The sequence below is a fragment of the Propithecus coquereli genome, unplaced genomic scaffold (assembly GCF_000956105.1).
Source record: "Propithecus coquereli isolate 6110/MARCELLA unplaced genomic scaffold, Pcoq_1.0 Scaffold120, whole genome shotgun sequence".
Taxonomy (NCBI): domain Eukaryota; kingdom Metazoa; phylum Chordata; class Mammalia; order Primates; family Indriidae; genus Propithecus; species Propithecus coquereli.
The window spans coordinates 2,276,819-2,299,008 of NW_012136081.1; the positions used below are offsets into that span (position 1 = coordinate 2,276,819).

The 22,190-nt window shown below is 56.7% G+C and overlaps 4 protein-coding genes across 5 annotated transcripts; 1 reads left to right on the forward strand and 3 right to left on the reverse strand.

Annotated features, from left to right (window-relative positions):
* Positions 1-6,264: 6,264 nt before the first annotated feature.
* Positions 6,265-9,131, reverse strand: PRDX5 (peroxiredoxin 5). The gene is made up of 6 exons (XM_012665362.1): positions 8,860-9,131; positions 7,555-7,689; positions 6,948-7,079; positions 6,836-6,874; positions 6,624-6,685; positions 6,265-6,505 (listed from the first exon to the last, which is right to left on the reverse strand). The coding sequence occupies exons 1-6, from the start codon at positions 9,061-9,063 to the stop codon at positions 6,400-6,402; spliced, it is 678 nt and encodes a 225-aa protein (XP_012520816.1). The 5' UTR covers positions 9,064-9,131; the 3' UTR covers positions 6,265-6,399.
* Positions 9,132-9,178: 47 nt separating this feature from the next.
* Positions 9,179-10,479, forward strand: TRMT112 (tRNA methyltransferase 11-2 homolog (S. cerevisiae)). The gene is made up of 4 exons (XM_012665363.1): positions 9,179-9,766; positions 9,856-9,957; positions 10,104-10,193; positions 10,283-10,479. Exons 1-4 carry the CDS (start codon positions 9,689-9,691, stop codon positions 10,388-10,390), a joined length of 378 nt encoding a protein of 125 aa, XP_012520817.1. The 5' UTR covers positions 9,179-9,688; the 3' UTR covers positions 10,391-10,479.
* Positions 10,480-10,516: 37 nt separating this feature from the next.
* Positions 10,517-18,570, reverse strand: ESRRA (estrogen-related receptor alpha). Of its 2 annotated transcripts, none has more exons than XM_012665358.1 (7): positions 18,364-18,570; positions 16,559-16,895; positions 13,171-13,287; positions 12,888-13,016; positions 12,311-12,478; positions 11,942-12,211; positions 10,517-11,541 (listed from the first exon to the last, which is right to left on the reverse strand). In XM_012665358.1, exons 2-7 carry the CDS (start codon positions 16,881-16,883, stop codon positions 11,282-11,284), a joined length of 1,269 nt encoding a protein of 422 aa, XP_012520812.1. In that variant the 5' UTR covers positions 16,884-16,895; positions 18,364-18,570; the 3' UTR covers positions 10,517-11,281. The 2 variants fall into 2 exon arrangements, with proteins under 2 accessions (XP_012520812.1, XP_012520815.1); XM_012665361.1 differs by having other exon boundaries at positions 11,032-11,541; positions 18,501-18,540.
* A 757-nt stretch (positions 18,571-19,327) lies between these two features.
* Positions 19,328-21,981, reverse strand: TEX40 (testis expressed 40). The gene is made up of 5 exons (XM_012665364.1): positions 21,932-21,981; positions 21,372-21,693; positions 20,493-20,572; positions 20,223-20,289; positions 19,328-19,537 (listed from the first exon to the last, which is right to left on the reverse strand). The coding sequence occupies exons 1-5, from the start codon at positions 21,950-21,952 to the stop codon at positions 19,431-19,433; spliced, it is 597 nt and encodes a 198-aa protein (XP_012520818.1). The 5' UTR covers positions 21,953-21,981; the 3' UTR covers positions 19,328-19,430.
* Between the last annotated feature and the right edge of the window lie 209 nt (positions 21,982-22,190).

Consider the following 22,190-nt stretch of genomic DNA (forward strand, 5'->3'; position numbering starts at 1 on the left):
AAAAAAAAAAAAAAAACCACTAACTGGCCTGAAGGGCTCAAGTTCCAAGCACTCACCATGACCTCAAGGCCCTGAAGAGAGGGGCCCCGGCTCACCACCCTGACCTTATCCTTCCTCCCTCTGTGCCCTCTGCCCCTTCAGCCACGTGGGTTCCTCAGTCTCTCTCCCACACGCTGTGCCTTTGCATTTGCTGTTCCCGCCGCCTGGACACTCTCTCGACCCCTCCAAACACACACACTCCCCCAGACCGGCTCTGTCTCACCCCACTGGTCTCGCTCAGCTCAGCTGCCCCATTCTGAGGAAAGTCCTTTCCCTTCTAAAGCAAACCCAGCCCTTCCCCAAACAGCCTTGCTCCTCTCTCTAACTGCCCCGCATCTTCACCTATTCGCTTCACCTGCTTCCACTAGAGTGGAAGCTAGTGTAGGGTCACCCATGACTGCAGTGCCAGCTCCATGACAATGCCAGTGTTTGCTGCCCACTTACCTGCGCCAGGCTCTGGTCAAAGCACTTCGAATGTATTAACCACCCAATCCACTCCTCACCCATAAAATACAAGTGTTTCATTTCACAATGAAGAAACTGATGCACAGAGAAGTTAAGTCACTTGCTTAAGACCACACAGCCAGGAGGTGGTAGCGCCAAGATACACAAGGTGGCCAAATTAATGTTTTTTAACCAATTAATTTCTATTTCAGAGATTAAAAAAAATGAGGCTCAGAGGGGAATGGGGGTGAGAAGGGAAGCTGAGAGTAAAACTGAAGTCCTTGGGCTCTGAGTGTGGCACTGTCCCCACCCATCCCCTCTCCTGACACGCTCCAGTGTCTTGCTGGTGTCTGGTGGGAGAGCAAGGCTGGAGACCAGCCCCAACTAGCAAATAAGGTAAGACCCGGGCCAAGCGCCACGGTTGTCAGCTGCCCTCCTATAATAATTAAAGACAGTCCAAGGCACCATTAAACATCCATTAAAGCCAGGTGTGGTGGCTCACCCTTGTAATCCCAGCACTTTGGGAGGCCTAGGCAGGAGGATTGCTTAAGGCCAGGTTTCCAAGACCAGCCCAGGCAACATAGCAAGACTCTATTTCTACAAAAACTAAAAAAATTAGCCAGGCTACTCAGGAGGCTGAGGCTGGAGGATCACTTGAGCCCAGGAGTTTGAGGCTGCAGTGAGCTACAATGATGTGACTGCACTCTAGCCTGGGCGACAGAGTGAGACCCTGTCTCAAAAAAGCAAAACAAAGAAATAAAAAGCCCATCCATTAAGCAGCAAAAATAAATCCAGAAGGTAAAACTCAGGCAGGCACATGTTGGGAGAGAACACAAGCACACATCACAGGTGGCCCTCAAAATAGTCTCAGAGTTTCCAGAGACCAATAAAACCTCCAGAGTCCTTGGACCCAGCACACTGGCATTTGGGAACATGCCCCAAGGAAGGAACCCAAGAGGAAACAAAAATACAAATGTGTCTTGGCCGGGTGCAGTGGCTCACGCCTGTAACCCTAGCACTCTGGGAGGCAGAGGCGGGAGGATCACTTGAGCTCAGGAGTTTGAGACCAGCCTGAGCAAGAGTGAGACCCACCCCCCACCCCTGTCTCTACTGAAAATATAAAAATTGGCTGGGCGTGGTGGCGTGTGCCTGTAGTCCCAGCTACTCGGGAGGCTGAGGCAGAAGGATCGCTTGAGCCCAGGAGTTTGAGGTTGCTGTGAGCTAGGATGACGCCACGGCACTCACTCTAGCCCGGGCAAAAGAGTGAGACTCTGTCTCAAAAAAAAAAAGAGAAATGGTGTGGCCCATCCCGCACGGACTAATTCAGAGAAGGGACAAGGAACCTGAAACAGGGCTGTTGTCCTCAGCAAATGCGACTGACTCCAGCCTTGAATGTTTTTTGGGCAAGGGTGGGAAAGACAGGGCACCCCAGGTGGTGACTGTTGTCTGGGAGATGCTGAAGAGAGAGGAGCTTAGAGGACCCACGGCTGGGGAATCAGGTGACTGTAGTGACCAAGGCTACAGGGAACAGGCGCAGAGGCTTGGAGAGGGATCCTTGGGGTGATGAGAAGCCCGTACAGAGATCTGGGACAGCTTAGTACATGCCCTGTCCAAGGCTGATGGGGACAGCAGGGAAGCGACACCATCCCTTCTCAGAGGTGATTTCTGTGTGGCCCACACACACAGCTGCTTCTCGTCCACCCCGTATCATTTCTCCCTCCCTCCCTTACTAATAGAATCTGTGGGGTTTTTAGGTAGACATATGGCAGCCTAGAATAAAGTCAGTATTTCCCAGCCTCCCTTGTAGCTGGTTTGAGCATGAGACTAAGTTCTGTCCAATGAGATGTAAGTAGAAGTAGTATGTGGCAGCTTCCAGAAAACCTTCTTAAAAGACAGCTAGCATGGATGTTTTATCTCCTGTTCCTCATTTCCTCCTTCCTGCTGACTGGACTATGGATGTGATGGCTGGAACTCAAGCAGCCGTATCGGACCATAAGGTAAAGACACATGTTTGAAATGGCAGAGCAGCAAGACAGAAGGAGCGTGGGTCCCCAGTAATCATGCAGTGCCATCCTAGCCCCAGACTGTCAGCTTTCCACTGCATATCTGTGAGCTAAGCCTCTGGGGTTTTGGGGGGGGGTTGTTTTTTTATATAGTCTGTTAGCATTAGATCACATAAGCCTCTGTTTTAAGTCACTAGTATTTAGGGACTTGTCACTCCGAAGCAAATCTAGGTCTAATTTAGGCCCCCTATGGTCAAGTTTATGCTCAAACAACTGGAGCCAGCGTCCAGAAAGCTGGGGAAAGGGAAGCTTCTTCCCTCCCTCCCTTCGCATCTTTACCCCTTCCCAAAACACATGTTGAATATTTCCTGTGTTCTCCACCCTGAGCAGGCACCTTACCTTCGTTGGGTAAAAAGACGTGATTCTCAGCTCAAGCTGGGAGTTGGTGGAAATGTAAACACGGCACACCGATACTCGTGTTCGTGAATCTGTGCATTCTCACAGATGTTACCCACACTTCTCCAGAAGTTACACACATGCACCCATTTTCTCTCTCCGCTGTCACTCTTCAATGCCTGTGTGGTCAAACCCCAGCCATGCTCAGCAGAGCGTGTCACTTTGGGGCCAGCAGCCTCCAGGCTCCTGATTACAGCGCCTCAATGGCTGCAGCCCAAGCCTGGCAGGAATGCCAGGACGCTTCCAGCCCTCTCTTTCTCTCAGCAGCCCAGGTTTGACTCCCCAGGGCCTGGCAAAGGTTCCTCCCGGAGATGTCTTCCCAGCTTCTTAATCTGTGAGGCTTTAGGCACCAAATAACTATGGAGAACCCTGGAGGCCTGTAGACAACAGATAATTAGCAGGGTCATCATCCCCATTCTTTTGATGAGAAAACTGAGGCTCAGAGAGGCATAGTCAGTCACAGGGGTCATTAATGTCAAGACTGGGATTTGACCTCTGTCTTAACACCCAGCTCTTTCTCTGTGGACATACAGGCTGTATGACAGAGACCAGGGATTCTTCTTAGGGTTTTTTAATAACCACTTATTAAGCACTTATGTATTGAGTGTGTTAGGCACCGTGCCAAATTCTTTACATAAATTATCTCATTTGTTCCCCATGACCCTATGAGGTTGGATTCTTCCCACTTTGTTTTTTAGAGACAGGGTCTCACTCTGTCACCTAGGCTGGAGTGCAGTGGCACAATCATAGCTCACTATTAACTCAAACTCCTGGCCTCAAGCGATCCCCCCCACCTCCACCTCCCAAAGTGCTGGGATCACAGGCAGGAGCCGCCGCACCCGGCCTGTTCCCACTTTAAAGATAAGGGAAGTAGTGTCAGGGAAGACCAGGCTGCCCACGGTCACCCAGCTTCTCCGGAGCAGGTCGGGATTCACACGCTGGTGGTCTCAGCCCGAAGCCCAGTGAACCCATAATGCTACAGCCTCCCGGGTGGGGGCAGGGGTCATTTGGAGTTCTTGAAAGGTCTCCAAGGGTTCCTCGAAACCTTTATGAAGCACTTGGGGGTCTGTTTAGCAGTCTTTCAAAGGGACCCCAGACCCAGGAAGGCCCAGAAGCGCTGGTACTGAGTAAAAGCCTTGGCCCTCTGGGTCTGAGTTGCTGCGGCCTTGGACAGGTCAGGACAGGAGCCTGAGTTTTACCTGGGTGTATGTTTCAGGTTATTTTGTTCATTTGTTTAGTTTTTAACACTGGCCCTTGGCCATCAACAGCCAGGGAAGGCCACACCTGCAGCTCTGCCAGGGGCGGCAGTTTGGTTGTTTCACCTAGGACCCTCCAGGGCCTGGAACCATTCCCAGGGCCGGCCCTGCCCCCCACAGGACACGCCCTGCCCCAGCAAGCTGAGCCATGTGCTCGGTAGCCACCAAGGCCCAGCCCCCCTCCACCCACACCCTGACCCCTACGGAGCTGTCCTAAGGGCCACCTAGGCCCTGGAAGCCCCTCATCCTGGCCTAGAGGCCCAGACAATGGCAAGGGACCCTGGAGGGGATGCTTCCTCTCAGAGGCATCCCTGGGCCTCAGCCAGCCCAGGTAAGAGCCCGGGAGTGGAGGAAACAGAGGTGGCTGAGTGACAGAGACAGAGGCTGGGCTTCCCAGCAGGGGGAACTGCCAGGGCAGCGTGAGGTTGCAGGGACGAGGAACAGGGTGCACAGCCCCCGGGGGGGCTGTTCTACACCACCCCGTTTACTGATGCAGACATAAAGCTCATAGGTGCCCTTGTGGGAAGCTCCATACCTGTTTCCTCATCTTTACAAGGACAGGATTAAAAGCGATGGTATCCAGGCAAGAAAAGCCTTTACACCAAGCGCATGGGAGAGGACAACACTGCGACCCAAAGTTTGGCAGGGGGAGAAGAGGTGGGCAGGTTACCAGGGAAGCCAGAGGTGCAGTCAGCCCCCTGCCCTGTCCCTGCCCAGACCCCTGTAGGGTGGCAGGTTGTGGGGGAAAAACAGAGGGACAAAGGTTGGCAGGCAGATCAACTCAGGCAGGCTGAGCACCTGGAACCCCAGCAGGGAGGCTGCCCCCCACCGCTGGGCACATGGACACACCATCACCACCCAGCTCCTTACACTTGGGGGGCTCCCTGGACTCACCCTCCTTCCCAACACATACCACCCCCACCCGGGCACCCTGTGATCACAGATCCCTCCCTTCGCTGCCCACCTGGTGCCTCTCTGTGTCTGCCAGCCACACACAGCAGCCCTGGTGCGAATCTGACCTGTCACGGAAATCCTTTGTTGGGACCAAGGGAAAATTTCCCCTTTGCCCTCTGAAAGTTTGCTGAAAAATCAACTCACAAAAGCCACATTAATTAGAGAAAAGGCATATGAATTTGGCTTCCTCCCCCACCTCCGTGAGTGCGGGGCCGAACCCCTGGAGACCACCAGGCAGAAAGGGCCCTCAGAGCCTGGTGCTGACGACGTACACGGCAGGGCAGCTCCGCACGGTGACGAAAGCACATCGCCCGGACCCCCACGCAGTGGCTGAGGAGCAGTAACAGCCCACACCCCCTGGACTGCTGCGAGGGCTGTCACCACACAGCACTGTGCCTGGCACACGGTAAGTGCTCTGCAAGTGTCTGCCCCTGTGAGCCCCTAAACACAGAGGGGTCTAACAATCACTGCCACACACACGGCTTCCCAGGGCCTGCAAATGGCAAGCCCCCTGGCCCCAAAACCTGGGGCGTCCCTGGCTCCTGGCCCCTCACCTCCACCCACCACTGGTCAGGCCTCACTGTCTTCTCACCTCCTCAGCTCACGTACAGACTCCTCCTCCAGGGAGCCCTCCTAGACTGAGCAAGTGCTGCCTCTACTGATGGAGCCCTTTCTGCCAGTCAGATGGTCCCAAGGTGCCAGGGTGCTCCCAGAAGGGGTTCAAATCTGAAAGGAAGGTGGGGCTGGGCCTGCCCCAACAGGGGCTACCTAGAGCCAAGGTTCCTACCCTGGGGTTTCCAGCCTAAATGAGATCAGTCAGCACCAAGAGACCAAGTACCAAGGGCCACAGTGTATGCCAAGCTCGTGCCTGCCTGGGCCTGGAACTACGTGCTTGCTCTGCGTGAACTCCCCTTCCCTTGCCCTCAGACCACTGCCTCCTTCTCAGTTCCCAGACTGATGCTTAGTGACACCTCCTTAATTAAGTCAGGATCCCCCACGTTCTCCCTTTCGGCCCCTCCCTGCCATCCTCCCAGCTCGGCTCAATCTGTGACTATGTCAAGAGCCCCGGTGCTCACGAGGCAACAGTTCAAATCAAGGAGACAAACACGAACCAGAAAACGTTTTATTGCAGAATCTGGCCAAGGTTCCAACTGGGTGGCCCCAGCCGAGGCTAGGCTGGGCCCCTCTGCCTAGGGCTGGCAGGTGAGATGGGATTGGGCAGAGGGAGCAAGCCTGGGACCGGGGCCTCAGAGCTGCGACATGACATTGGGTGCCAAGCTGCAGGTGAGGCCTGTGCCGTCCGGTTCCACATTGAGGGTCTTCACTACACCATCTTCTACCAACATGGAGAACCTGCCGAAAAGAGGCTGGCCAGCTGCAGCAGCCTGGGCCTGGGGGCTGGGATGGAGACAGGAAGGGAGGCAGGAGCCAGAGTCCCAGGAGAACCCCACGGAGGACCCACCACTTTTACCTCTTAAGCCGTCGATTCCCAAAGAGGGGCACCAAGGAGTCATCTAGTAGTAAATCTGTCTCCTACGAGGAAACACAGAGAAAAACATCAGGAACCTCCAGAACAGGCCAAGGCCCCACTCCACCCCCACACTGCCACGTCCCTCCAAGTCCCTGCTTCCAAGGTCGAGCACAGGAACTGTTCTGTAGGGTGGAGGCTGGGAGCACACTCACCTTCCCAAAGGCCCCAGTAGGGTCAGCCAAGAGCCGAACCTGACAGAGAAAGTGAAGGTCAGAAGAACAATCTCCTGCCAGCCCCCGACCCCGTGCGGGCACCACAGATCACCTTGCCTTCCGTCTTGTGGGCTCGTCCCCACTCACTAGTCACAAAGACATCGTTAACACTCAGACATGCCACCACCTGGACCCCCTTGGCCTTCAGAGCCTCAGCCTGCTCCACAAACCCCGGTAGGTGGGTCTGAGGAAACAAAGGGAAACAAAGGGTCAGAAAGGGATAACTACATTTGCTCCTCAGCCCACCCTCCAGCTCCAGGCCCTCCTCACTGCCCTGCCTCAATGCCTTTGATCAGACAATGAGAACTGTGTAAACCATTCTATTTCATTTTTGCCTTGACCACTAGGAAGCTCAGATCCAAAGTTACTGTCCTATAGTCAAGAGCATGAACTTACGTGCAGGACTATGTCTTATTTATCTGAGTCCCAAGTACCTTCTACAGTGCCTGTCACTCAGCAAGATCAGTAAGGGGTGTTGGGTTTAACTGCAATACCCTTTCCTCCAACATTCTTAGTACTACTATTACCTTTCCAGAGCCTCTGCTTATTTTATGATCGCACTGAAATGCTCTTCTAACTGTCAAATGAGAATTATGTGGAGGACTCAAGAACAATACAAAAGCTCCCAATTCCTGATCCTCAGAAGGGCAGGGCCTCACCTTGGAACAGCCAGGGGTGAAGGCCCCAGGAACTCCGAACAGCACACCCTTCTTGCCCTTGAACAGCTCTGCCAGGTTCACCTTGTTTCCCGGCTCCCCTTCAAACACCTCGACCGAAGGGATGGCATCTCCCACCTAGAGGGAAGGACTCCAAGATAAGCGGGGTAAGGTAGGGATGGCAAGCCAGAGCTGGGGGACAGAGAGGCTGGCAGCTGCGCCTGCTGGAAACAGGGTTGAAACCCAGCAGGCAATTCCAGACCTGTCAGAGTTTCCAAGGGTCCCTCCCTGTCCCTCTCCACCCCATGTGGTTACCCCACATCCTCCAGGTTTCATGGTGGACCTTGCTCCTCTTAAGGGCCCACTGGTGACAACAGAGAAAGGGACAGAAAGCCTCCCTAAGTGTCGCAACAGGTTGCATAATAACCTGTCTAGGTTAAGGGAAAGGAGTTGGATAAGTGGCCAGAGGCAGGGGACAGAGGAGGCCGTGACAACAAGGAGGGAGAGGATCCTAGCCAGGCCTGAGTTTTCCACCCCCACTAAGAGGAAGAGGGATGGCCGCAACAGATGGGAAAGTTAGGGGAGGGTGTCCAGACCCCTACACCCAGGAGATGTAGAATAAAGAAGGAATCTCCTGAAAGGGGAGGGACTCGTCCACCTGGGAGTGTGGGAGGGGGCCCGGAGAGTAGACAGGCGGGAGAGAGTCACAGGTGGGGGAGAGTGTCTGAGGAGCAGAACAAAGTAGAAGGTAAAGGGGTCTAAGAAGGGATTGAGAGGGGAAGGGGGCAAGGTCCAAGGAGCTGGGGATGGTTCCAGAAGGGTGGGAATTAGCCATGATAGGAGGGGAAAAGGTCGTGGAGTAGAACGGAGGGAAGACACCATTGGGGCTCTAAGGGACAACAACCCTTTCATAAGTTGGGGTGAAGTGATGCCCCAGAACTATCACAAAAGCGGGGAGAGGGTGTTGAAAGGGGCCCTGGAGCAAAGGAGATAGTTCCAGAAGGTGAGCAAGACCATGGCATTCAATGGCCTGAAAATGGTGGAGACCTGCCATAGAGTGTCGCAGGGCCAATGTGAAAGGACTCAAGGGGAGAGCCCGAGGCCCCTACAACTGGCGAAAATGGTGGGGCAGCCAAGGGGTCTTGCCGAGGGGATGAGTGGAACAAGGGTCTCTAAGGGCGGGGGGGAGGCATCCAGAAGCCAGGAAAAAAGGCGACACCCCCAAGACAAGCGGGAGAGGGGGCGGCCTTGAAAAGACTGACGGAGTGGGGGAGGTCGGGGCAGGGCAGGAGCGAAGGTAGCGGTCACCTTGATTGGGGCCATGGCTGCGGCGGCGCTGCTGAAACTGTGGGACCCGCGAGGCGCCCACCCTTCTGCTCCTTCCAGCTGTCGTCTCGCTGCCGCCGGTGCTGCTGTCGCTGCCACAGACTCGGCGGCCGCACCAGCGAATAAGTAGCCAGCTCGGCTTCTCAGGATCCGCAGGCCCGCCACCCTCCCCGCGGCCGCAACCATCCCGCCCCCAGGCCCGGACCGTCGCAGGAGGCGGGGCTTAGCTCCAGGCGCAACCGCGGCGTCGAGCGAAAGGCGGGGCCTGCGCCCGGCCAGGCGCCGCCACCACGAGGGCACTGGCTGCCGCGCGCCCACGGACCTTCCGGGCTCCCGGGTTCATTTGCATTGGGGGCGGAGCCTCGGCGGCGTCGAGCTAATTTGCATTCGGGAAGGAGGTGCCGCGGCTTTGCGGTGCTCCTTAACTGAAAGGAGCGGAGGAAGACGGTGGCGTAGGGGCCGGTGAGGAGCAAGACGCGTTTACTTTGCGTCCCGTGAGGCCCCGCGTTGCAGCTGCCTTACATCTCACTCGCACTTTACGCACGACTTGCGGCGAGCGGGGTGTGAGCCGCAGCCAGTGGGCGTGCGCCGGAGCAGCCCCCCTCCGAGACGCTTGCGGTAGCAGCGCGTGACCCCCACAGGTCTTTCCCCTGCTTCCCTCGGCTCCCGCAAGCACAAGTAGATCCAGCAAGTTCGCCATTTCCGGTTCCCCAGCCATCCAGTACTGTAGCGAGTGGAGCAGCCCCGGAAGTGACGTGACAGAGAGGCGGTCTCTTTCCGCTTCCGGCCTGGCGAAAGCGCGTTGGGCGACATGAAACTGCTCACGCACAACTTACTGAGCTCGCATGTGCGGGGGGTGGGGCCCCGTGGCTTCCCCCTGCGCCTCGAGGTAACGGCCAGGGGCGGTTTCTCTCCTCTCCCGGGTGGGGTAGGGGAACTGGGGTCTGGTCCCCGCTAACTACACCCTCCCGCCCGCAGGCCACCGAGGTCCGCATCAACCCCGTGGAGTTCAACCCCCAATTCGTGGCGCGTATGATACCCAAGGTGGAGTGGGCGGCGCTCCTGGAGGCGGCCGATACCGTAAGGACCCTCCCCCGGCCCGTGCATGCCCTGGGAAGGGGAGCGGGCTCACCGCAGCCTCTAGTACCGCGCCCCAGAGTCCGGCCTGAGGCAGAGGGTCAGGGATGCCCAGAGATGATTTAGATCTCTTGCCTACCTACCCACAGTTGCACCTGATCGAGGTGCCCAAAGAACCGATTCAGGGATATGAGCATGATGAGGACTTTCTGAGGAAGATGCACCACATCCTGCTGGAGGTGAGAACCGGCCCGTTGCTTCCTTACCCGGCCACCTGCCTCCCACGCTGAGGCTGCCAGTGCTCAGCTCTGTCCCTTCCCGCCCGCAGGTGGATGTGTTGGAGGGCACCCTGCAGTGCCCGGAGTCTGGACGTCTGTTTCCCATCAGCCGTGGAATCCCCAACATGCTGCTGAGTGATGAGGAAACTGAGAGTTGATCATGCCAGGCATCAGTTTTCCATTTCGTGACTGTGTGTACCTTTGTTGATGTATGTCTTGTTTACTAGTTCTGCCATGTATATCACCAGTCCTTGTCCCTGTGACAAACTGAACACACAGTATTCTTGAGCTTGATAGTATATATTTTTTTCTCATTAAAGGTTCAAAACCAAAAGCGGTTTCTCTTTGCAGCAAATATACATTAAAATAGAGTCTCTGTACAGCCAAGGGCTCTGGGCCCTGGCTTGCCCCATGTCCCTGCGCCTCCCTGGCCAACCCCAAAAATAAATATAGTGTTATTGCTGTGCAGGGCATAGAGGCAGTGCTCTCCCTAGCCCCTGAGGCGGCTGGGTGGGAGCTGATGGGGGGCTCTGGCCACCCTAGGGGTCCAGGGGCTGGAGCCTGCTTGGAGTTATTGCTTCAAGGGGGGGGCACTAATGCCCAATGCAAATGATGAGGACAGGAGCGAAGGGGCAGGGGCCTTTGCTCTCCAAGTCCCCCTCTGCTCTGGAGAGGGGGTAGGATTAAGCAGCAGCAAAAGCATCACCCACTGGGAGACTCTGGCCTCCATCCCCTTCCCTCCCTGAGTTCAGGCTTCTGCCTCCCACACATCCCCTGCAGCCCCCTATGGCTTCCGCAAGGCCCCCTACACTCTGGGGGAACATTATGGCTTGCAAGGGGCAACACTGTGCCCAGAGCCTGGGCATATACCCTCCCAGCTTCTGACACCCCTTAGGAGGGGAGGGCATGGGGCCTGCTCCCAGGAACTGATGGCATTGCCCTGGCCCTGCCAGCAGGCTGTGGCACTGCCCAGACCCCAGCTCTGCCCCTTTGGGGCTTACTGCATGCTTGGCAGGTCCTATAGCACCCCCACCAGTCCCACCCCTTCCTCAGTCCATCATGGCCTCAAGCATCTCCAAGAATAGCTTGTGCATGGGCACCTTGCCCTCCAGCTTCACCCCATAGAAATGGGCCAACACTTTGCCTGCTGTCTGGCGGAGGAGGGGTAGTGTGAGCAGCAGCCTTCCTGCCCGTCGCCGCTCAGCACCCCCTCCAGGGCCGGCCCGGCCGGCTTCATACTCCAGCAGGGCCTCGTGCAGGGCTTCTCGCAGCTGCTCCACAGCTTCAGCATCTTCGATGTGCACAGAGTCTGCAAGGAGAGGGAAGGGAACTATTGACCTGGGCCGTCTCTGGAAAGGGCAGAACCCACACCTTGCTTGGACACTGCTGGATGGGGCCTAAGGGGATGCCAGACACAGATCTGCCGATAAGCTACAAGGCACCACCCACTGCTCTGCCCATGAGCCAGGGCCCACCCTTTCTCCCTCAACTGTGCCTCCTGTTACCCTCCCTACTCTCCCTCCCCCTACACTGTTTACCTTTCCATGTTAGCATGGCACTAGGGCTCAAAATGCTGTGCAGTTCAGGGCCTGCCCTTGGCTTGCTTTTTGACTTTCAGCAAGTCATTGTTCTTCCCCTGTGCCACCATCAGAGTTAAAAACTAGAAGGCCTCATGGAGAGACCTTACAGTGCCTGCCCTGGACTCTCACCCGAATTGGCAAGGGCCAGGGCCTTCAGCAGGACGTACTCCTCTCGTTCCAGCCGTAGGGCCTGCAGTCGCCGCACCAGCTGCAGCAGGGCAGCCCCCAGTTCCCCCAAGCCAGCTGCCCGTGCCCCCTCTTCATCCAGGACCAGGTCCTCAGCAAAAGCCAGCTCATCCTGCAGTGGTAGTGAACGCTGGGCCACACCCAGCACCAGTACCTCCATCCATACGCTCTGCAGTACTGACATCTGGTCAGACAGCGACAGTGATGAGAAGCCTAGAGGGCAGTGGGGAGCAGGCCTGGCTGAGCAAGTGCACCAGAGCCAGGCACGGCCTGGCCCACTCAGGGAAGCCCGAAGTCACCTGGGCCCTTTACCTGGGATGCTCTTGGCCCAGCTGATAGTGACCACGATCTCTCGGTCAAAGAGGTCACAGAGGGTAGCCACAGCTGGGAGGTGTCCATCAGGGCCCGCCGGGTCAGGCATGGCATATAGCTTTTCAGGTTCAACCACTAGCAGGTGAGACACCAGTGCATTCACCGGGGCTGCAGCGACAGTTGGAGGACTAGAGTCAGGAGCACTCCAATCCATAAGGCCTCAGGGGCCATGCATCTTCCCACAGTCAGTCCCCTGTGGCTTTCCTCAATAGCCACTGGCCTGCCAGGCAGGCACCTCTCTGCAGGGAAGAGCGTTCACTATCTCCCAGGGAAAGCCAGTCTATTTGTGGACAGGCTCTGAGTGTTGGAAAACCTTTCTCTGTTCCCAGTTGTACTACTGGTTGTCTGATGCAAAAAAAGGCACTTTCACATTTCTTGGGGAAATGAATAAGATAAAGAGGAAATCTGGGTCCCAGTGCTCAAGATGACTACTGTGCTGGGCGAACAATGCCACAGACAGGCCTCCCATGTCCTAGCCCCAACCCAGCCCTAGAGCTGTAGGAACCCCCATGCTCACCTGTCTTCCGGGGGCCTCCAGCCACTGCCAGGGGGCCGGCAGGGAAGGGGCTTGGGAAGGGCAGCGGGTCCACCTCTGGCCGCCGCTTGTACTTCTGCCGCCCACCCCGGACACGGTCCAGGCGCACCCCTTGAATTGTAGGACAGGATTGTGTCCGTGGTGCTGGGAGTGGGCTGAGCCATTCTCCCCAGTTCCTTCACCAGGACTTCCCAGGCCTTGCCCCCACCCGGCCCCATGCACCCAGCTCCCCCAGCCCTCGCCCAGGCCCCTGCCCAGCGCTCACCCTCCTTGAGCATGCCCACCCGCAGGCACTTGGTGAAGCGGCAGGCCTGGCAGGCCTTGCGTCTCCGCTTGGTGATCTCACACTCGTTGGAGGCCGGACAGCTGTACTCGATACTCCCTGCCAGGAAGAGGCAGGGCTCCAGTGGCGGCCTCCCAGGGCCCGGAAGGGGCCCAGTTGACAGGAAAGCCCTGACTGGCCCAGGGCAAGCACAGGTCTGGGGGTATGGGGAGGAAAGGGAGAGCAGGACGCCATGAGCAGGTAGGGAGGGGAAAGGCTGCTGGGCGGGGGCCCTGTCTGGATAGGGAAGGGGCTGGGAGCAGGCAGGCAGTCAGGCTGAACCTCTGCCCCAAGCCTCTGGTCAAGCCAGGTCTCTGGGCCACACTGCCCTCTTCTGATCTCATCAAGGGCCACAATGACCTCTACGTTGCTAAATCCAATACTCGATTCTTGGTCCCCATCTTACTTGTCCTAAAAGGAGCATCTAACACCACCGATCGCTTCCCACTCCTAGAAACACTTAAACACTTTCTTCTTTTGCTTCTAAGACACCACATACTGCTGGTTCTCCCCCCACCTCACTGGCCACTTTGTGGTTTCTGTGCATCTCCCTGAGCGCTTCCCTCGAAGAACTCCAGGGCTGTCTGTGTGCCTCATTTCCACTCAGACTCACATATCCAGCGGCCTCAACACCTGGCATGTCTAGAAGGCAGCTCAAACCCAGCATGTCCTAAATGGGCTCAAGCAGAAACCTGGGCAGTATCTTCACCTCCTCTCATACCAACCCACTGGAGGGCTTTACCTCTTCCCATGTCCAGAATCTAACTCCTGCCCCTGCAACTGACTCCACCCTTGACCTGAGTCACTGTCACCTCACCCTTCACTGGCCTCTTGCTGTCCCTGCCCCCTATTCCCAACACAGCAGGGTCCTATTAAACTTACATCATAAATACTAACTTTGTTCTGGAAAAAAAAAAAACCTACATCAGATACTATCTGTCTTGTGTTCAAAACCCTCCAGTGATCTCCCTTCTCACAGTACAAGGCAAAGCAAACCCATGGCCTGCAAGGCCTGCACCCCTGCTCTGTCACCTTTTTGACCTCTGCTCCCTCTCTGGCCTCCACACACCTCAAGCAGGACTTTTTTTTTTTTTTTCTTTTTTTGAGACAGAGTCTCACTCTGTTGCCTGGGCTAGAGTGCCGTGGCATCAGCCTAGCTCACAACAACCAGCAACCTCAAACTCCTGGGCTCAAGTGATCCTCCTGCCTCAGCCTCCCGAGTAGCTGGGACTACAGGCATGCGCCACCGTGCCCGGATAATTTTTTCTATGTATTTTTTTAGTTGTCCAGCTAATTTCTTTCTATTTTTTTTTAGTAGAGATGGGGTCTCACTCTTGCTCAGGCTGGTCTTGAACTCCTGACCTGGAGTGATCCTCCTGCCTTGGCCTCCCAGAGTGCTAGGATTACAGGTGTGAGCCACTGCATCCAGCCTCAAGCAGGCCTTGCCTCAGAGCACGCTGCTCCTGCCTGGAGCTCTGGCCCTGACGTCCACACGGCTCCCTTACCTCTCCGCTCATAGTCACCTCAGGGAGGCCAAATCCCTCTGCACATACCTCTTGGCCTCTGAGCCCTGCTTTATGGTTTCTCTTAAGCTTTCAGCACCATCAAACATGCTACAGATGTACTTCATTATCTCATTTATTGTCTCTCTCCCACTTCAGTGGCACCTCCACCAGAGCCAGGACTGTCCCCAGCACCAGTAGCAGGGCCTGGCACATAGAGGGCATTGATGGCCCTCCCAGCCTCACAGGATCTCGCAAGGACCAAATGAAACAATCAGCAATAGGCCATCAACACTGTCTCCTGTGCTCTACACAGGCTTCTGCTCTCGGCTCAAGACACCTCCTCAGGGAAGCCCTCCCTCCAGAGCCCCAGCCCAGTCTGCTCCCTTGGCACATACTCCAGCTGTAATTGGACAATTCTGTGCAATTGATTGTCTCCTTGGTCTCCCCTTTGCTAGAATGTAAACTGCTTGAGGACAGCTCTACCTCAATCCCAGCTATGTTCCCAGGGCCTGGAACACTGGCCAGGGCAGCGAGGCACAGGTGTGTGAAGCACCAAGGGCTCTGGCTACCACTTACCAACTTTATGACCTTGGGCAAGTCCCATAACTAACCTCTTGGATTCTCAGTGTTCCCAGCAGTAAAACTGGGATGATAGAAAAAAATCATATCCACAAAGGCAGGTTGTGAGAATTAAGGGGATAATATGGGCAAAATGTTTAGCATGGTTCACGGCATTTAAATGCTCAATAAACATTTACTATTTACAGCTAACACTCAATAAATATTTGTCAACAATCAACATACACGGGTTCCAAGGTGGGTAGGAGACACCTGCACCTGGACCTGCTGGCTCACTGGTCTTCAGAGCCAGAAGGGAACACAGGGTTTTTAGACCAGTGGGTTTCGGCCAAGTCAAAACTTGCTGGAATGGCACAATCAGTCGTGAGGCATCTGTCCGAAGTTCAGTTATTAGCAATTAGCAGAGGCAGCAGTCTGGTGTTTAAGAGCTCAGCTCTGGATCTAAACTGACCCAAGTTCAAATCCTGGTTCTGCCATTTTCTACCTGTGAGATTTGAACAAAGTTTCAAAAACCTTTCTGAGCCTCAGTTACGATAATACAGATGACAACTTATAGGGTTGCTGTGGGGGAGCTAAGAACATAAAAGGGCACAAGGTACATACTCAAGAAAAAAATTTTTAAATTATATGTTATAGCCCCAAAGTAGCTGATGTTTACATAAAAACATAAATAACAGGCCCATCCCAAGTAACACTTATATGAGTATCTTCATCACTCCCTTGAACTTTGATACATTTTCCTGAGGAAAAAAATTGGTGATTGTTAAGAGCAGAGATGGGTGCTAAAATTTGAGGTACCCCTCTCAGATACCCACAAAAAGCTGCCTTGTGTTGGTGCAGCTTTGGGAAAATTGAGAAAAAGGGGTCGTGGCCTATGCTGGGGGAGGTAAGCAACTGCCAGAAGCAAGAACAAAGTTTAGGAACAGGCAGACGTTGACTTGGAATTTTTCAGAGCCACTTGTAGAAGGTGCTAGGCCTGCAGTACCCAGAAACCCAGGTGGCATCCTGAGTCCGCTCTCACATCCCACTCCAATCCACCAACACATCCTGGTGGTTTTATCTAACTTTTAAGGAACAGAGTGTTTCTAGAAGGTAGAAGGGCCTGGGAACACCAGACTGCCAACCTCAAGCAGTGCCACAGCAGTCCGGGAGCCTACTGGCCCTCAGCAGTGTACCCGTTGGGTGGTTCCAGGCCCAGAGGGCACAGGGCAAAGGCAAAAGGGCACAGGAGTAGGGTGGGGGCTCACCCTGGATGGTCCTCTTGAAGAAGGCTTTGCAGGCCTCACAGGATGCCACACCATAGTGGTAGCCGGAGGCCACATCCCCACAGACCAGGCAGAGGCGTTTGGGCAGGGAGCTGAGCACCAGCTTCCCACCACCCTGCTCGCCAGGCCCAGCCCCTTCCCCATCCTCCTCCTCCTTGTGGCCTGGGTGGCAGCGAGTAGGAGCTGGACCAGGCGCCAGTGCCACGGATGGCTCAGTCTCTGTCTCCGAGGAACCCTTTGGACTGTCGGGGCTGGCTGGCTCTGCTTTGATGTAAAGAGGCTCAATGCCCACCACCTGGCTGGACATGGCGCTGGTCACCTGCAGGGAGAGACCCGTTAGTTTGCAGGAAGGCACCAGGATGGGGGATGGGGAGACACCCTGCCACTTGGGTTGCCCAACCCTGGGCCTAGGGCCAGGCTTCCAGACTCAGCAAGGGGGTGGAATGGGGGACAGAGTCCAAGGAAAGGCTGCCCATGAAGAGGGCCCTCCCAGCTGTTGCCATGGGAACAGAGTCTCCAGAGCCTCCAAGGCCAGTAACTGACAGCAGGTCTCCCACTTGGGAACCTAGGGAGGCTTGGAAAGCCCCTACTTCCACCCAGGCCAGGGAACAGGGGAACCTTAGCACCCAGGCAACCTTCAACCCCACCTGGAATGCCCAGCCAGAGCAGAATACCTCCCAATCTTCTCCAGATGTTGGGGGGGAACCTTAGTAATCTCCCTCATCTGGGTATTCTCCATTCAAGAGAGCACACTGAGGCACACAGACCCAAGGGCAGCTGATGTCCTCACACGTATGTTCACATACTCCCACTCACCTGGGTGCTCAGGTGTCCCCACGTGTCCATACATGCTCGGGACTTTCGCACTTACACACGGCCTTTCTGAAACCCCAGTCCTCACTCCCGCTCACACTTGTCCCCTCACACACTCCTCCTGAAGCGCACATCCCATAAACAAACTCACACTCAAGGCTCATAATCACACACTCACTCAAACTCTCACTCTCACCAAGTCCCATGTTCACACACACAGGCACAGACTGGTGAAAACACCTTCAGAGCTTTTCACACCTGACACACCGCCCCCCTCCTGCCCCAGCATGCCCAATCCCAGCCGCACCGGCGGGCGCAGCTCCACCTCCTGGCACCCCTGCCTGCACGGTCACTCTTGCACTCCGGCTGCCGCAGAGTCCTCCACCTCCCGGGGCGCCCCGCCCCCCAACCTGCGCACACCTATGGGAAGTTGCCTAAAGTTGCTACGCCCACCCCACCCCACCCCCGCCAAGTCCCCGGCCCGCGGGGAACCTCTATCAGGTTATCAGGAAGTAAATGGGGAGAACCAAGGAGGAGGAAGTTCTCCCCTGCCGGTGCGATGACCTTTGACCCAGAGAGGAGGGTGGCCCAAGGCCCCTTCGAGCGCCCCCATGTGGTCTTCAAAGCCCCTTCCCCGACAGAGAACCCTCCCCATCTCCCACCCCGGCCCGCCCCTGGGACTTCGGCGCGCTCTCAGTGCCGGATTGAACCCTCCTACCCCAGGGCTCGACCCCAGGCCCAAGCCCGACCCAGGCCAGGACCTGCAGCCGAAGCCAGACCCTGACCCAGGCCGGCCCACCAGGACCTGGACGCCGATCCCGCCTGGACCCTGACCCCGTCTGGCCCTCGACCGGGTCCCGACCGTGACCCGGACAAGCCCCAGAGCTGGACCCCGCCTGGAGCCCGCCCTTCGCCCGCCTCCCTGCCGAGCTCGCACATGGCCCCCGCAGCGGCGCTCCCCTCCGCCCCCAGACCTGGGGCTCCGGCAGGGCGGGCGGGCAGGCATGAGGGCCGAGTGGCCCGGAGTGCCGGGGTGAGCTGGGGTCCCCGGGCGGCCCCTCCTCCGCCGCCTCCTCGGGCCGCGCCGCCCCACCGCGCCGCGTCCCCTCACTCGGCGGCGCCGCTGGCTGCTTGTAGGACACAAAAGGACATCGCGGCCGCTTCCTACTCCGCTTCCTCCAGCTGACAGCGGGGGCGGGACCGGCGGTGCGCATGCAAAGCAGGGGGCGGGGCCCGGGCCCTATGCTAATCAGACAAGTGGGCGGGCGGCGCCTGCGTGCCCGGAGGGGTAGGGGCGGAGTCGGCAACACCAGTGGGCGGGCCTTCACGAAGGTCCCGCCCCACAGCCGCGGAGCTTACTTCGTGCACATGCGTACGCAGCCGCTGAGAGGGCGGAGCCAGAGGGGGGGCGCCGGGAATTAGAGCGGGAGTTGGGGGGAGGGTCAGAAGCGCTCTTTCGTAACGTAAGAGGTGGGGTGCGCTGCGCGAAAAGAGTGGGCGAGGTCGCTCAGTGGCAGCAGCTGGGGAGCAGGGAGACTACATACATATGAAAATGAAGAGGGCGGGACAGGCGGAGAGGCTGGAATATCCTCCTAAACTTGAGGGGCGGAGCCTAGCATGTCCTCGCACGGGGGGAGGCGTTCCCCCCCTTTCTGTCTTCCCCTTCCCCCAAGGTAACACCAACGCCGCGCTTGAGCCGTAGACCCAATGTTCTCACTAGCCTGCGGAGCCCGAGGTGGGAGAAGCAGACCTAAAACATTCAAGAAGCTCTGGATTGCAAGTCTCTGGAAGGTAGGGCCTATAGGCCCGGACGGAGAAAGCTCAAGGTCACTGCGGTGACCGAATGAAGGTCACGGGAAAGGGCGGGGCCACGTGCGTCCGCCTCATGCGGGTTGCCTTGCACTGACTCACGGATTTTGCACAGACTCTTTTATTTATCTAGGGCTCAAATTCCACGCGGACAGGGTCGGGCTTGGGTCTGGGGGCCGGGCAGGGCATGGCGCTGGAGTCGGGCTGCTGCTCGAGCCAGGAGGTGGTGTTCTTAGTTTCTGATGTTCTGTCCTGTGTCCTGGCGCTTCTTGATCCCATCGATGTATCGCTGCAGCTCCTTGGTGAGGAAGTGTTCCTTGCCGATTCCTGACCGGTAGCCTAGGAGAAGGGCCAAGCTCAGCTCAGGGCAGTGGGCATCCACAAGGCCTCCCCAACAGCGGGGGCCACATGTGTGATTTGAGGACTGCAGGTGATCTGGGGTGGCAGCAGCGCAGGGTGCTCGGATCTGTATTAGTTTGGGGAACTTTGGTCTCTAAGGTGCTGGGTATTAAGGTGGAGGGTGGATGAGGGCAAGGTTAGAGAAGATGTTGCAGGCAGTGGTAGGGAGCAGTTTTTGGACACCTTCTGGACCACCCACTCTAAGCCATCAGCTGGCCCTTTCTCCCAGCTGGACCTTCATACCATAAGCAGAAGTCTGCCCAAATAATCCACTGTCCAAAGGCTCCTCACAGCTCTCCCACCCACCAAGAGGGAACCAAGGCCATACTAAGACTGTCATTCCATTGGGCACATGGAGAAACAGCCTCAGAAAAGCCCCATCAGCTAGAAAGGGGCTGCACTAAAGCTAAGGCTAGATCCCAGGCCTCTGACAGTTACCCAATGCCCTCCCCACTGGGTTTTCCTGTGTGGATCCCTCAACTTTTAACTTTTATGGGGCCCTTGGAATACTTGTGGGTACTAGGGGGGTCTGATAAGACATACACATCCTGAAACCCCAACCCCACAGGCTCAAGCCCTGCAAAATCCACCAGGATCTCTTGTGGAAGGTTGGCAAGGAACTCACTCCGCAGGGCTTTGTTGAGGATTTCCAGAGCTTCATTCTTCATGAGCTCCTTCAGGGGCAGCGGCAGCTAGAGAAACAGCAAGAGGCTCAACCGATCCCATCTCTGCCCACAGCTGACATGCCCCACCTACTCTCTGCAGCCCCAAGGCCCCCCACCAGCCTACCTGCCCCTCCACCCTGCAATTCACTCCATCCTTTCACTCTTTGCAATCCCCAGCTTGCCTATCCCCTACCCCACGAAAAACCCCAGTCTCCCTGGGCCCTTCCAACCCTGTTATGCTGCTCTGCCCAGTAGGCTAGATGGGCTGCGTGCACGGAGCCTTCCACCGATGACATTGAGGAAGGTTTTTCTGAGAGAAGAGAAAAGAGGTCAGTCATCTGCAAACTCCTGCATCTTCCCTGGAATAGAGGAGATAGTAGGCACTCAGTAGGAGGGAGTGGCCCTCAGAGACCAATTCCAGGTGCTATCTTGGTTAGAGTCAGCATGGGACACCACTGGTTACAACCAGGGGCTTTAGAGTCCCATCCACCTGGGTTCAGTCTGACTCCCCACTGTACGAGACTGAGCACCAGTGACTGAAACTTTCCAGCCCCCAAGTTCTTCATCAGTAAAACGGAGGGTGTGAAGTTTAAAGGTGATACGCAAGGGTAGCCCCATGCCTGGCACGTAGCAAGCGCTTAATGCCAGGAGATTGTTAGATTGTTATGGGTTCCATTCCCCATGAAGGGGGGAAGGGGGGAGCAAGTGCCAAACAACGCCCTGCATGTAAGAAGGGCTTAAAAATTGTAACCAATGACTAAATGAAGGACAGACACCCCCTCAACCAAGAGGAATCCTCAGGCAAAGAATTAACACCCTCCCGTCAGCTAGCGGGATGATTCCATTACTGGCTGCCTTTGCGCACTTACTTTAGTGCGTGCTTACTCGGCGTGCCACGGCCGGAAGGCCTGCTATGACGCCTTCCCGGTAGGGGGCGCGCCAAGAATGCCTGGTCGATTCAAAACGCGGAAGATTCGCGCTGGTGCTGGTCCCTGGGAGTCCTAGAAACTTGGATCCTATCAGCTTCCCCCATTTTACAGCAACGGAAATTGGGGCCCTGGCCAGCCCCCGCCCTGTGAACGTCCACGGCCTGGCGAGGCCACACTAACCGGCCTTGATATTGGAATCGTCTCCCTTCTCCCCTACGCGGGGCTCCGTGGAGCTGCCTTGGTGCGGTTCCTGCTCCAGCAAGGTTTGCTCGTCCAGTTCCTCTGGGTAGCTGTTGCCCTCGTCCTCTTCATCATCCTCCCAGCCGCCATGATGTGTGTACCACTGAGTTCTGTCTACACAGATACCCTCTTCGTCGAAGTTCTCGCAGACCTTGGACAGCGGCAGGTTCAGCTGTGACTCCGACAGTGTGGCCGTGGTCCACAGATCCCGAATGTCGTTCGCCTTGCCTGAGCCAGGGTGGTCCGAAGACTCGGGCAACACCTGTGGGCCACATACAACGAGGGAAGCCAGGGGTCGCGGGGAGCTGAGGCGGGAAGAAAGAACAGGTTGGGGGCGGGTGTCCTGAGCCAGGTCGGGGTGGGGAGTCTGTCGAGCGTGGGGATTGGTGGGAGCCGCGGGAAGCCAAGCTTGGCTCAGTGAGAAGTTACACCAATGGCCCAGGTCGAACCTAGGATGAGTCTGCGGGCTCACCGTAAGGGGACCTGGGAAGAGTTCTTACTTTGCTAGGCTTTTCCTCCATAGTTCTGCCCCCAACGGACCCAGTCGCCACGGGCCTCGGGGCTAGGAGTTGGGGGAGGGGCGGTCAACGCTCCAGGAAGGGGGGGAGGGGCAGGATCTCCCGAGTGGAGATGCGGCTCTCGCGCCGGGGCAGAGTTCAAACTACAGCGCTCCACACCAGATGATACTCTCTCTCCCCTATCCCTCTCTCCCTCCACCCTTCTCCCCAATATCTGCTGAGGTTGGAGACACACAGCCCA